This window comes from Mus caroli, chromosome 2 (genome assembly GCF_900094665.2).
Source record: "Mus caroli chromosome 2, CAROLI_EIJ_v1.1, whole genome shotgun sequence".
NCBI classification, from domain to species: Eukaryota; Metazoa; Chordata; class Mammalia; order Rodentia; family Muridae; genus Mus; species Mus caroli.
Genome location: NC_034571.1, coordinates 22,233,074 through 22,245,718, shown reverse-complemented (window position 1 = coordinate 22,245,718; position 12,645 = coordinate 22,233,074). Strand labels below are relative to the sequence as shown.

The 12,645-nt window shown below is 55.7% G+C and overlaps 1 protein-coding gene across 8 annotated transcripts in view; it reads right to left on the bottom strand.

Annotated features, from left to right (window-relative positions):
* Positions 1-1,443: 1,443 nt before the first annotated feature.
* Gpsm1 (G protein signaling modulator 1) overlaps positions 1,444-12,645 on the bottom strand; it is a 28,240-nt gene continuing 17,038 nt past the window's right edge. For 4 of the 8 annotated variants that reach the window (XM_021149577.1, XM_029473951.1, XM_029473956.1 and 1 more), the window contains 5 exons: positions 10,058-10,128; positions 9,182-9,361; positions 5,022-5,178; positions 4,347-4,555; positions 1,444-2,891 (listed from right to left, as the gene is read on the bottom strand). In XM_021149577.1, the coding sequence (XP_021005236.1) occupies positions 2,685-2,891; positions 4,347-4,555; positions 5,022-5,178; positions 9,182-9,361; positions 10,058-10,128 (824 nt within the window). In that variant the 3' untranslated portion in view covers positions 1,444-2,684. Of the gene's footprint in view, positions 2,892-4,346; positions 4,556-5,021; positions 5,179-7,346; positions 8,211-9,181; positions 9,362-10,057; positions 10,129-12,645 lie in introns of those variants that run through there. The other 4 variants (XM_021149584.2, XM_029473952.1, XM_029473954.1 and 1 more) reach the window with 2 other exon arrangements.

Here is a 12,645-nt window from a genome sequence, read left to right as displayed (position 1 = left end):
AAGAAGATGCACAAACAGGCTTTTTGTGGGAGTTTCCGGGCCCTGTGACCTTCAACATCTGGCAGGGGGGAACCTGGGACAGGGGGTGGAGAAGGCAGTTGACACGGACACAATGCTTCCCTGGCTCCTAGGACCCCAGCTAGTGATTAGCAGTTCACTCTGGGCCCTGAGAGGCCGGGTGCACTTGCGGTCTGTGCCTTCCCTCGATTACCCCCTGTCCTTCCCTTAGCAAACACCCTGCTATTATCCCCACCCGAGCCTCCTGTGCCATTTGTACAAACTGTCACATCCTGGAGGCAGAGCCAGCCTCTGACTCCAGTCTGCTCCCTGTGGAGGACACCGAGGTCAGAGGAGCGGATTGCCTTGCTTGTGGGTCTTCAAGTCAGGAGTCAGTAGAGCCTGGCTGGGCTGCCTCGTCCTCAGGTGTCTGGGCCAGAGTTGTCAGAGGCCTGGGACTGGCTAGACCTGACGGTACAGAGCTGGATCTAGCGTACCTCCTCTGGATGGGAAGCCCATGATTTGGACTTACCTCCTGTGTGTGCCTTCTGCATGTTGCTGCTCCAGAGCCTCCTTCCCAGGGTCTCCTGTGTATCAGGGTTTCACTTGAAGCTTCACTTTCCACATAGTCCATTCTTGCAGAGTCCATACCTCACCGTGTTCTGCAGACTCACCATGGGCCACAGTTCCCAATCATGTAGCCAGGTTCCTGACAGCCTGGACTTGTTCTGACTACTTTAGTTCTCCATCCCTTCCTCCCTTTCAGTGGAGACTAAGTAAAGTACCACCCCGACATCATAGCACCTCTTGACCAGGCCAGCTTGATTCCTGTCGGGTGGCTTGGCTCTCAATACATTCCCTTCCCATGGCAGCCATCTCTGGCAGCTGGCCTCCCAGCACCTGAGCAATTTCGGCCTGCCCAGAAGCGTGGCTGCCTCTAGAGCGACCACAGTGCTCTAGACAATAAAGAATTCGCTAGGCTATTTTACTGGTCTTAGCTATGTTCTGCTACCCTTGGCCCATCAGGACACTCCCCAAAGGGCCCAATCAGGATCCGAGTTACATGGGGTGCTGCCCACGACATGAACATCGAAGACAAGTTCCTCTGCGGCTTAGACTGGCATAATCCAGCGCTTGTAATGGGAACTGCTAAAACGTAGGAAGCTCTGGGGCTGGGTCCAATCCAGTCAGGGGGAGGCTGCTTGGAAGGGCTAGTCCTGAGTGTTCACCAATGTACTGTGACATCCCTGGCTTCTGTTTCCTGTCTCTGGAAAGTCAGCATAATGGAGAACAGCAGAGAAAGCAGCAGTAGCGGCACTGGCCCCGCCTCTCACTGTCCCATGCTGCGAGGACGTGCCGCATGATCTCAGGGGCCTTGTACACTGCACTGGGTAAGCCAATACCATGTCCTGGGAAGGCTGACACAAATTCCAACAGAAGCCACACTCACTTGGCAGACTTTTATTTTTTTGGGTAAAACAAAACAAATGTACCTCTTGGGTCAGAAAGGACCCATGAACAACATGGCAAACACATGTAAGCAATAAATACGCATGTACATTCAAGTATGCGGGGCGGCCACCATGTCCCGCCCGAGACCCTGTGCTCTAGTATCTGTTTCTGCCCTCAGGGTGATGTTGCCTCTCCCTCTCAGAAATTGGGTCCTCAGTTTCCCTTGCCCTGGCCCTCTCCTAGGCTACAGGGTAAGAGGCCCTGGGTTAGACAGTTGTACAGAGCCCTCCAGTAGGGCTATCTATAGGACTTGTAGGCAAGAACTAGGACCATGGTCCCGAAGGGTCTGTCTCATGGATGCCCCGGCAGTTCTGGCTGAGTCTCCACCCCAACTACGGTGCCCTGTGTCCAATTAAGATATGGACCCCTCCTTGGGGAGAAAGCCAAGATACCATCTCCCTAGTAATAGAAGGTAGATGCTCACTAAGAGGACTGAAGGATCTAGTTGAGAGGATCCCTCATGAACGTCCACGACCAGCCAGCGCTCAGCACTCCTAGTACAAGACCCTATGCTTGGAGGCTTGCCTGTCCCCTCTGCCAGAGGCAAGCTCCATCTTTCCTCAAAGGCCAAGTGCAAGGCTGGGGACTACCAGGTCAGGGTGTCTGGACTTTGCAGCTGCCAATCTCCCTCAGCAGGGTTGGGCACAACCAGGCCAGGATAGTGCCTGCCCTGGGGTGGTGAGGCAGATCAGAGTGTACCTCCTTCATAGCCATCCCAGGACCAGCTGGGGGACAGAAGATGCCTTACCGCTGTAGCCCCCACCAGAAGAAGTCCTTGAAGCCCCTCTGGGGGGCTTGGGAGAGTTGGCAGAGTTTCACATTTGGCAGGGCGGGGTTTGAGGGAAAAGACTGGACAGCACCGGGGCTTGGGGCCAACATGCTGAAGGCCCGGCCTAGGGCAGGGCAGGGCAGGCCTGCAGGAAGCTGTGGAGATCCATGGGGACAGAAGCATGCCCTCCTCCAGATAGCAGCTCTAGCCTGCACCCACCACCTGGGATGGGGGGCCTTGAGGGCTGTGTGCCCACCATCTGGCTCAGTGGGAAGGGGCTGGGGCTGAGCTGGCTGTCCATCATGGCCTTGGGAAGATTTGGCTTATTGGGGAATCATGGCCACTGTGGACAACCGTGAGCCTACAGAGTCCAGAGTAGGGTATGGCTGGCTGTAGGGGCGAGGCCTTAGCTGGCACCCGGTGGACACTGCTGCTGGGGATCAGGCAGCCCACTGGCCTCTTGCTCTGGACTCCCAGCAAGGTCCACACGCTGCTCATCCATCCGCTTAGCCTGCACCCTCTGGATAAGGCTGAAGAAATCCTCATCAGGCATGGTAGGGCCACGGGGCAGCACATCAGGAGGTGGGCAGCGCTGGTCATCAATCCTGGAGGACTGGGCAGACACACAATGGAGGTTGGTGGTCTTGTATTTCTTGGGCCTTTAGAGGGCCTATGGACCTATCCTGGCACTGGGTGGGTGATGGGCTTATTGGAAACCTGAAGACAGCAAACACTGGCTTGGGAAGAATGATGTAATCCAAGTGGGACCTATTTCAGCCACCTCCTGCCCCTGGCTCTGGGGTAATGCTAAAAGCCTTGCCTTGGCAGCATCGCCTGACGACTTGCCCAGAGCTGTGGCTGGCCAACCATATATAAAAGGCTGGGTCATATATTCTGGTCATAGAACAAGTCAGCAGCCACTGGGCCCAACTCTGGGACTTGTTGATCCAGATACTAGACCCCTAGAACTACCCTGAACCCTGGCACTGTCCTGGACTGCCCTGGAGGGCCTGGGGGCTGCAGCTCAGAGCTTGTTGCTTAGAAATTAGCATCACTACTTTACAACCCCAACCCCACCAAGGGTCGCCTTTGGATCAACAGCTGACACCACAGGCTCTGCCTGTTCTGATGTGGAGGTTGGGGGGCCTGAAAGGTGTTGGCTTCTCTTCAGGGCCTGGAGCAGATGGGAGTGGAGCCGGTGCAGCTGATGGCCCAGGTATTTGAGTGGGCAAGGCTTCTCAGGAGGGGCTGGCTTAGAGGAGGCTGTCTGGACGATTCTGTGGTTCTGTCTCCTCTGTGAGAATGAACATTGATCTGGAAACTTAGCCTGATACAGAGGCAGAATGCTGACCCTGCTTATTCCCCACCATGTACCTGCTCCCGCTGGAGGGCAGCTGGCCAGCAGGATGAACGTACCACCCACCCCCTTTGCTGCCAGGCCTTGGTAGGTGGCTCAGCTCGCAGCACCCCAGCCTCACCCAATCCCATATAGTGGAACCCATCCATGGGTAGCTCTGCCCTGGTTCTGTCTTCCCAGGCCTAGGCTCTCCATCTCACCTGTCAGTCCATGCTGTGTGGTCTTCTTCAGGGCCGTTTCTGCTCCCATTCCTACAGCCAGCACTAACATCCCAGATCTCCCTCCGTCTGTCCCTTCCTCTGTCTGTCTTTCTTCCTCCCTCCCGCCCTCCCTCCCAACTCCAGGGTTCCACTTGATGCTCAGCTTTCTCTGCCCTGATGTGGAAGCCTGTAATAGACATCCCTGGATTTGGGGACCTGGCAGCCCCAAGCTGAACTCCGACCCCAGAGTATGCTGAGACTGTTATCTCAGGAGGTCCTTGGCCCCTTGGCAGAAGGAGGGCTTCAAGCCTGTGCATCTGAGGATGGTCCCTCACTCTGGCTGTACTTGTTACTATGCTTCTTCCTCAGGTATCCCTTATCAGATAAGGCCAGAGACAGCAAAGACAGGGCTTGCTCTGGTCCAGCTAGGTGTCTTCTGCAGCTGGCAGAGGACCGCCACTAGGCGGGCCTGCATGAAGCCCCACCCATTGCCTTCTGAGGGCAGACCCACCTGGTATTTGATAAGCATGTTGAAAAACTCATCCCCCGGCTCCTGGGCGTCCCCATCGCCTCGGAGGTGCCCCACATTGTTGAGGGTGATGCGTAGCCCAGGCAGGCTGCCAATGCTAGCCCTCTGGTCGTCCAGCCGGCGGCTCTGGGAGCTGGCAATGAGGTCAAAGAACTCCTCCGTCTGTGGTGAAGCTGTCACGGAGGACTGAGCTGCAAAGGGCAGAAAGTGAGAGCTGGAGAGGGGGCCACTGGTGGTGTTGGCATCTGGGACTGGCCCAGTCCTCCCCTTTATTAGGAATATGGCACTAATAAATCTCGATGCTTGCCTCTAACCATCTTGCCCCTGCCCTGCCTCCCACCCCTGCCTCCCAGGACTTTGACAAGGAGAAAGCTTTGGCCTCCCACACACTCAAAGGCTGGGATGCATAGACATTTCGTGTTCTTCAGGGTGGGGTAATTACATACTTCCCAGGATGCAGCTTCAGGGACAAGTGTGGAGGGAGCTCTGGATGACAGGGGCCCTTTGCAGCCAGCCTAGCCTGCTTGTTGGGGGGGCTTCCAGGGAGGGAGCTCTGGATGACAGGGGCCCTTTGCAGCCAGCCTAGCCTGCTTGTTGGGGGGGCTTCCAGGCAGTGCTGGGTCTGGCTGGTGGACCTCACCCAGACTCTGTACTCACCTGCTCTATCCTCCACGGATGGGGCAGCTGTGGCCTCAGCAGCCCCAGCCTGGCCTTCCTCCAGGGGACAGCGCTGGTCATCCATACGACTGCTCTGGAACTTACTCAGCAAGTCAAAGAAACACTCCTCGTCAGAAGACGGGGCCCTGGGAATACCCTAGGTGGGGAGGGAAACATCAATTCAGCCCTCTGTGCCTCAGCCTCCTAGACTTTCGGCAGGACTGCCCACCCTGACCACACACATTTCTAAGACCTAGGGTCTCAGAACCCTCCCAGGTGCTACCATCCCTAACAGAATGCCTCCAAATCTGTCCTATCTCCTGTTTCCACTTCTGTGGCTGCTAGCCCGCAGCCAGACTCAGTTACTTCCCTGCCTTGCTGCTACCTTGGCCTGGCCAAGCCCTTTCTAGCCAGCTTCAAGCCTGATCAGAAGCCACCACCTTCAGGAAGCCTCCTGTACTCCATCCCGGAGGGCACTGTCAGTCATGCAGAGCTCCATTCTGTGCCAAGCCCTGATCCTGTTTCCCTCTTAACACCCAGTGAACAAGCCTCTGTAATCACGGAGCTGGGATGGCCACCAGGTACGTGATCTCAAGTCAGTCAAGAGGCAATGATGGAAGGATCACCCATGGAGACCCAGGTCGGGGGTAAAGGTCTTCTTCCCTCTTTCTGGGTTTATGCTGCACAATGGGTCCTAGACAGCATGAAGCTCAGAAGGCACAGCTATGTGGGGGCCGGTGTATGAGGGAAGATGCTAACACCCCTGAATGCTCTGTTGTCTAGGGGAGGGGTCAGGTGGCTGAAGCCTTGTCCAGAAAGGGCCGGGGCTGGGTCTGCATAGGAGGGTGGGCATACAGATGTCTACTGCTGAGAGTTCCTTCCTGAAGAGCAAGGACTTTCTGGAGTGTATACTAGGTTCTGGAACCCTAGGATGGCAGATCTGAATGTCAGGATCTGTCCTTCAGTGTATGGTAAGTGAGTGGGGGTATAGCCTGGGTCAGGGATGACTGTCCTAAGTCTAGGCAAGTCACAGGGGCTGAGAGGAGGCTTGCAAACTTCTGAACCCCGAGCATCCTAGAGCAAGCTGTGCCACTCCAGACTCACTGTACACATCCCTGGAGGAATGGCCTTGGCTTTGGCTTACCCTGCAGGCTGGGGCCTCAGAAGCCTGGTCTAGAGTCCAGGACTGGCAAGGGATGAGATGGGCTCCAGAACCGCTTGATGTGAGAAACTGGGATCTGCCTCCAGCCCTCCAAAGTCCACACAAAGAGCAACAAAGTAATGACTGGAAGGGTCTGGCTCTTCTGAGCACAGGAAGATTTCCATCATATGGCCCGGCCCATGCCGGGGATGTCCCTGTGCACAGAGGCACAGGCACAGAGGTTTGACAGCCTACCCAAGGTCACACAGAGGTAAGAATAGAGCTGGGATCCAGATACAAGCAGACCTGGTGAACAATGCCAATTTAAGACTGAGTTCAGGATTCTGATGTTAATAGGAACCCAGCTGTGGGAGCTATGGACAGTCACATGGCAGAGAAGAGAAAGACCCTTCTGGATCGGGTCCCCAGGCTGACCTTGCTGCTTTCAGGACCTTTGTCCTTCTGTGACTTAAATAAGGCTGGCAGCCCGACACCATCAGAGCCAAGAGAAAAGAACACTGACAGCCCTAGCCCCAGCCAGAGGACTGTGAACACTTGGGCTGAGTGGCACCTGCAAGCCCAGCAGGGACTAGTCTGCACTCCCTGAGGCCAGTGGGGGCTGCACAGGTGTCTCTGGAGGATTGGACACCTGCTCAAAGAAAGCTGCCTGGTGTCTGCAGGGTCCAAGCTTCACCATAGAAAGAGTCTGTTTAGCCATGCACACGCCCTCCGACCCCCCCTTCCCCCCCCCCCCCCCGCCCCCTGCTTCAGACTTCCTGCCTTGACAGAAGCTCTTGAAGGATCTGGATTTGCTGAGACCCTTCTTGCCCTCACTCCCGAGCTCCCAGTGCAATCACATCCGGCTGGAGTCTGGGAACTTGGACTTCCTATGCTTCGTGACCTGCCCCTCCCTCTCATACCCCCTCAGGAGCATGAGCCGAGGTCTGAGACCATAGGCTCCTGTGAGGGCTGTGAAAAGTCTCCCTGTCTACCATCCACCACCTAAATCTCTCCTTTGCCTCAAGTCCTGGTTCTTTCCCATGGGTTTGAGTTCCTCTTGATGTCTAACTGCAATCTCTTCTATTTTAGTTAAGCCCAGCTCCTAGAGGAGTGTACAGTCCTGGGCTGACCCACCCCTACCTCGGCTGACTTAAGTCCCTGTATGTCCAAGGACCCACACTCACGCAGGATCACAGGTTCCCTCCAGTCGCAGCAATCAGGAACTGTGTGGGTGTTAGGCCACGTGTAGCCCAGGCAGGATGCCAAGGTGTCAGGCACAGCTGCTACCACCTGTCCCAAGTGCCAAGTGCCTCCTCACCGTTCCTGGGACCCACGGTCTTCGCCTGATGCTTAAATAGGAGCTAGGGAGAAGGCTGGGCTCTCCCAGTACCCGCCCTCGCTGCTGCAGCTCACAAGTACTTGAATGCGCGCGCATGCACATAGACACACACACACACACCCTCACTCTGTAAACACTGAGCTGGCTTCCCCCAGCTCAACAGAGCACACCCCTTGAGGCCTGTGGGTGGGCATGCTAAAGGCTGTGGGGGTGGACAGCTTATTTGAAAGCCCTTTCCCACCCAACCCCTGGGCCCCTGGGCTTCCTTCCAAAGTTAAAGCTAGGCCCCTAGAGAACCAGTCTCTTCTCTAAGCTTTGCTTCTGAGGCCACCCCAGACTGACTCCCATTCTGGCCTGGGTAGCCCTTGACATTGGCAGGGTGGCCTCTTGGCTCTACCACAACCTTCCCCTGAGCTCAGGGATAAGAGACTATGTGTTCCCTTCCTAGCTCCTTGTGATAGGAGTAGAGTGGGCTGGACTGGAATTGGAGGCGGCCGCCCTGGCAGGAAGGGTGGGCTCCAGGCACTAAGAATAACCAAGGCTTATGCAGCACAGGCCACCTGAGACTGTGGCAGTTTGAGGGTGTTACATGCTACTTCCTAAAGCCTGAGGACTTGAGTGTCCTACACAGAGACTCTTAAGCCTAAATACAGACTCTTTCTCTGGATCTCTGGCAGGCCCCACCCTCCACCCACTGGCTACCAGTCTTTTATCTGGCCACTGAGCTACTCAGCCTACTATTTCAGGAAAGCTGAGTGCCTCCAGGAACTCTGAGCTTCCAGGCTATGCCATGGGTCCCTGCTGGGCCACACCAACCCCCTACCAGGTCTGCAGTCTAGCTTCTACCAGGATGCCCAGGTAGAGTAGGTGGCACCTCCCTGCAAAAACCTTTCAGAACACTGGGCAGATGCTAGCTCTCTGCTGTCCTTTCCATACTGGGTCAACAGTGTGCACTGCCACCCAGCATGCCCTCCACATGATGCCATTCCCCATGGGTGGAGCATGTGCCCCCTCTTTTCCCTTACCACCTGCCCTGTGGGCAAACTTGGGGCCTTCCCATCTTTCTCCAGCCATCCCTCACATCCCTGAGCTCAGGGCCGCCACTTTGCAACTTAGGAGACTCCCCAGGAGGCCTCTCAGACTCTGAGGTACATTATGGGGTTGCTGGCTGTACCGCTTCTTAGGTTTGAGGCCGAGGAACTCATCTCTGCCTGGGTTCTTTGAGTTTGGGCCTGTACCCAGCCACTCTGGAGCCTCGAAAGCACCCTCTGAGGTGCGGAGAGTGTACCTGGAGTAAGCTGTGTAGCTCAGCTCCTCAGTCTGGGCAGCCAGGTCTCAAAGGTCCCAGTAAGGCAACAAAGGGGCCTGGGACACAGAGGTTGCCTGAAGACTAGTGACAAAGGTGGAAATCAAGTCCCACAAAGAGACAGAACCTACCTGCAGCAAGGCTGACTTGGGAGTGTCTATGAGGGCTCTCTGAGGTGCACCTAACAGTTATGAGCTCTGTGCCCTCAGAGTGCCTGGATGCACAAGGCCAGGTAGAAGGCCCAGCAGTTTACAGCTCTGCCTCCCTTGGTCTCCAGCTCAACCCTGCCTTGCTTCCAGGCTGGATAGTCAGAGAGGGAAGAAAGGCCTTCGTTCATGGTCACAAAATGTCCCCTCAACTCAGGAGGCACCTACCGTACGAGGCACCTGTACCCTTACATCAGCACTGTCCAGTGGAGAGTGACTACCCTCCCGGGGTCTCCTCTCAATGGCATCTGGACCTTCCTGGTACTTCCTGCTCCTCATGGGGAGGGGAAGCGAGTCCCTGCCTGGACCCCTCCAGTCCCCTGTGTGGTGGGTCTCTCCATTCTGCTCCTGGAAAGGCAAAGGCAGGTTGGACATGGGCTAGCTCAATTTAAAACCAAAGTCCCCTCTTAGCAGTTGGCCCAGCTGCTCCAACTTCATGCCCCAACACAGAAGGCATTCAGTCTCAGAAGGAATACGAAGTACAGAGGACACAGAACAAGGCCAGACAGACATTTGAGTGGTGCCAACTTCCTTAAATGCCAGCCTTCCAGTTCTAGGCTACACAGGTGACCACAGGTGTCCCTGACCTTGAACTCATGCTCCAAAGCCTGTTTACAACTAGAAGATCAGAGAGTCTAAGACACTGCCTAGGGACACATAGTACCCACACTAGTCTCCCTCCTTCCCCCCGATTTGGGGTTTGCCAAAGCCTACCAACTACTCCAACAACAACAGCTGTTCTCCGCACCCCACCACCACCCCAGACAGAGTCCAGCAGCAGGGAACAAATAGGAACCCAGGACATCTCACTCAGGGAAAGGTTCACACCAAGAGAGTAGAATCGGACCACCTCATGGTGGAATGGTAACAAATAGGTTCCTGTGGGGCCCCAGGCTGCTGGGGGAAAGAACATTTATCTCCCAGGGGACAGGAACCAAAGAGTGTGCTGACAGCTCAGCAAATACTGCACACTGGGCTCATTAACCTCGAGTCCACATGTTGACTATGTCTCTGCTGCCATCTGTCCCCAGGTCCCCAGCTCACCCGGTCCAGGGGGAGCCGCAGCAGGTCCCAGGTCTCGGCACTCAGCCTCTGTGTCCGTTTGGGTCTTGCTCCTGGAAGAGATCACAGCCAGTGCTGACCCCGAGCTTTGAGGCCACTAGCCGAACAAGGGACCTGGGAGACCAAGGACTCAGCAGTACTACACCCCAGGGCCAGAGTTCACACATCCCTTCTTGTGAAGGGAAAAATGCAGCCCCTGAGTGTCCACAGAGTCACTGAGAGCACTAGATGAACCAGGCAAGGAATGAGGGCAGATCTGACCTCGAGAAGGGCGCAGTAGAGCTAGCTTTGGTGTTGCCCCCCACCTCCAATGGGATTCTCTGCCAAGCCCTGCCCCTTGCTTCCTATCAACTTAGCTGGCACAGGTCCTTCTGCCTGGAAGGCAGCCAGCATACTCCTAGGATCCTCTCCATGAAGCACACCTCATCTCCCCATTCTACCTCCTGAACCCACACGAGGTGGGGGTAGGGAGGAACCTCTGGGTCCCTGAGGCTCACTGTGGACCACCAGGGCTGAAGTAGCAGTGCCACAGGTCATGGCTCAGGTCAGTCCTGCTGCAGGGAATTCTGGACACTGAGTAACCTGGGGTGGGGCCCAGCCTGGCAGATGGCTTGAACCAAGCCCTGGGCTCTGACAGGAGACATACTGTCAGCCCCCAAGTCCACAAACACAGTTGGGTGGGAAGGAGCTACTACCTGATCCCAGGACCACCGAGTGCTCAGTGCCACTACCAGTCCCAGGGTCCCTGACCTTCATTTTCAGCTGGCCTGGGAAGTAAGTCTACCCTGGTCCCCAGGTCCCTTCCTAGCACAGCAGGGATGGGAAAGAGACTGGGGAAGTGAGCCTGGCTCGGACAGCTGCTTTGACCACCTGCAGGACCCAGGTCCTGGGAGAGTCAGCCAGGCCGTCTGTACACAGAGCAGAGCCAGGTCAGCCAAGCCACAAATGGACAATTCAGGATGGAACCAAGCTGTGAAGAGATATTAAGGGGGGGCCCTCAGGAAGGGGCATGCTGTCCCCAGCTCTGAGGAGGCATGACAAGAGTGGGGAGTGAGCCGGGCGTGGTGGCGCACGCCTTTAATCCCAGCACTCGGGAGGCAGAGGCAGGCGGATTTCTGAGTTTGAGGCCAGCCTGGTCTACAGAGTGANGTTTGAGGCCAGCCTGGTCTACAGAGTGAGTTCCAGGACAACCAGGTCTATACAGAGAAACCCTGTCTCGAAAAACCAAAAAAAAAAAAAAAAAGAGTGGGGAGTGGAGTGTGCTTGGCAATTAAAGACCCAGCCTCTTCCCTGTCCCTGATGCACCAGTTCTCTAAGGAACTGCTGACCTGCCCTCGAGCAGAATCTCTTTTAACAGCTGCTACCATCCCCACCCCTCATTTGGTCTCCAGTCCCCAGGCAAGTGCTGGATGCCTACTGCTCAGGACTATACCATACAGGGTATACACACCCAGGGCAAGGCTTGTGGGGCAAGGAAGTGCACTGAGGAAAGACAGCCTAGTGCTGGCATACACTGGATGGATGCTGGCACTGCCCTACAGGGCTCACCCCCTAGTGAGTGAACACTCCCAGTGGCAGACAGGTACTGGTCACCATCATATCTGCAATGCCCACCATGCTCAGTGAGGAACTGGCTAATACCCTGGCTTATCCATTGTTGCCTTACAGGACAAACTGGCCAGCACTGCACTCATGAGTAGCAAATTCAAGGTCAGCCTTGGCTACGTAGTGAGTTTGAAGCTATATTCTCAAAAAATGAAAACTGCGGAGAGGAATGTATTAGTGCCAGGCAAGCCCAGGCCTCCAGTAGGGTCCCACAGGCCTTTAGCCTGATGGCATTAGACCAGCCCTGAGTGAAAGTAATACAGAGCATAAAATACCCAGTGAGACAGGAAAAGCCACCAGAAGGGCATGTCTGACTCCACCCCCTGTCCAAGCTGGGACTTTTGAGGGAGACAGACTTGTGTCCTGCCCTCGAGTGGTTCAGAAATACAACATCCCAGTGGGAAAAGCCTCCCAGAGAGATGTAAAGACTGCATCCAGGGACTACAGAGGGACCCAACAGGGAGGACACACCCAGAAGCATCCTGCCTGCTGTCACTCCTGCCCTCAACACAGGCTCCCCATAGCCAGTCAGCCCCAGATGCAGCTGCAGCAGCCATGGGCCATAGGCCACTTAATGCCCAGCTTAGAAGACAACTCTAAGAAAGAAATAATGAAGACACACAGAGCGTGGGGCCATCTTCCTGGTCTCTGACATGTACTAACAGACCTCCCAGGATGCATCCTCTGGAGAGCAGAGAGGGCCCAAACAGTCTTTCTGAATCACAGCCTACAAGCTGGCTCAGGGAGGGCACCTCCTTGTGCACAGGGAGGGCAGGAGGCCCGCAGAGCCCAGCAAAATGAATCAATCCTCTGTCTAGAGTCAAAAAAAGTCAGGTCAGGCCAGTGCAAATGGCCATACCTCCTTGGCTGAGCCACGTCCACTGAGGCCTCAGACCCTGACCCCTCCTTTCAGCTTCCTGCCCATCCCGCCTACAGTACAAGGTCTAGAAACTTCTCCAGAATGC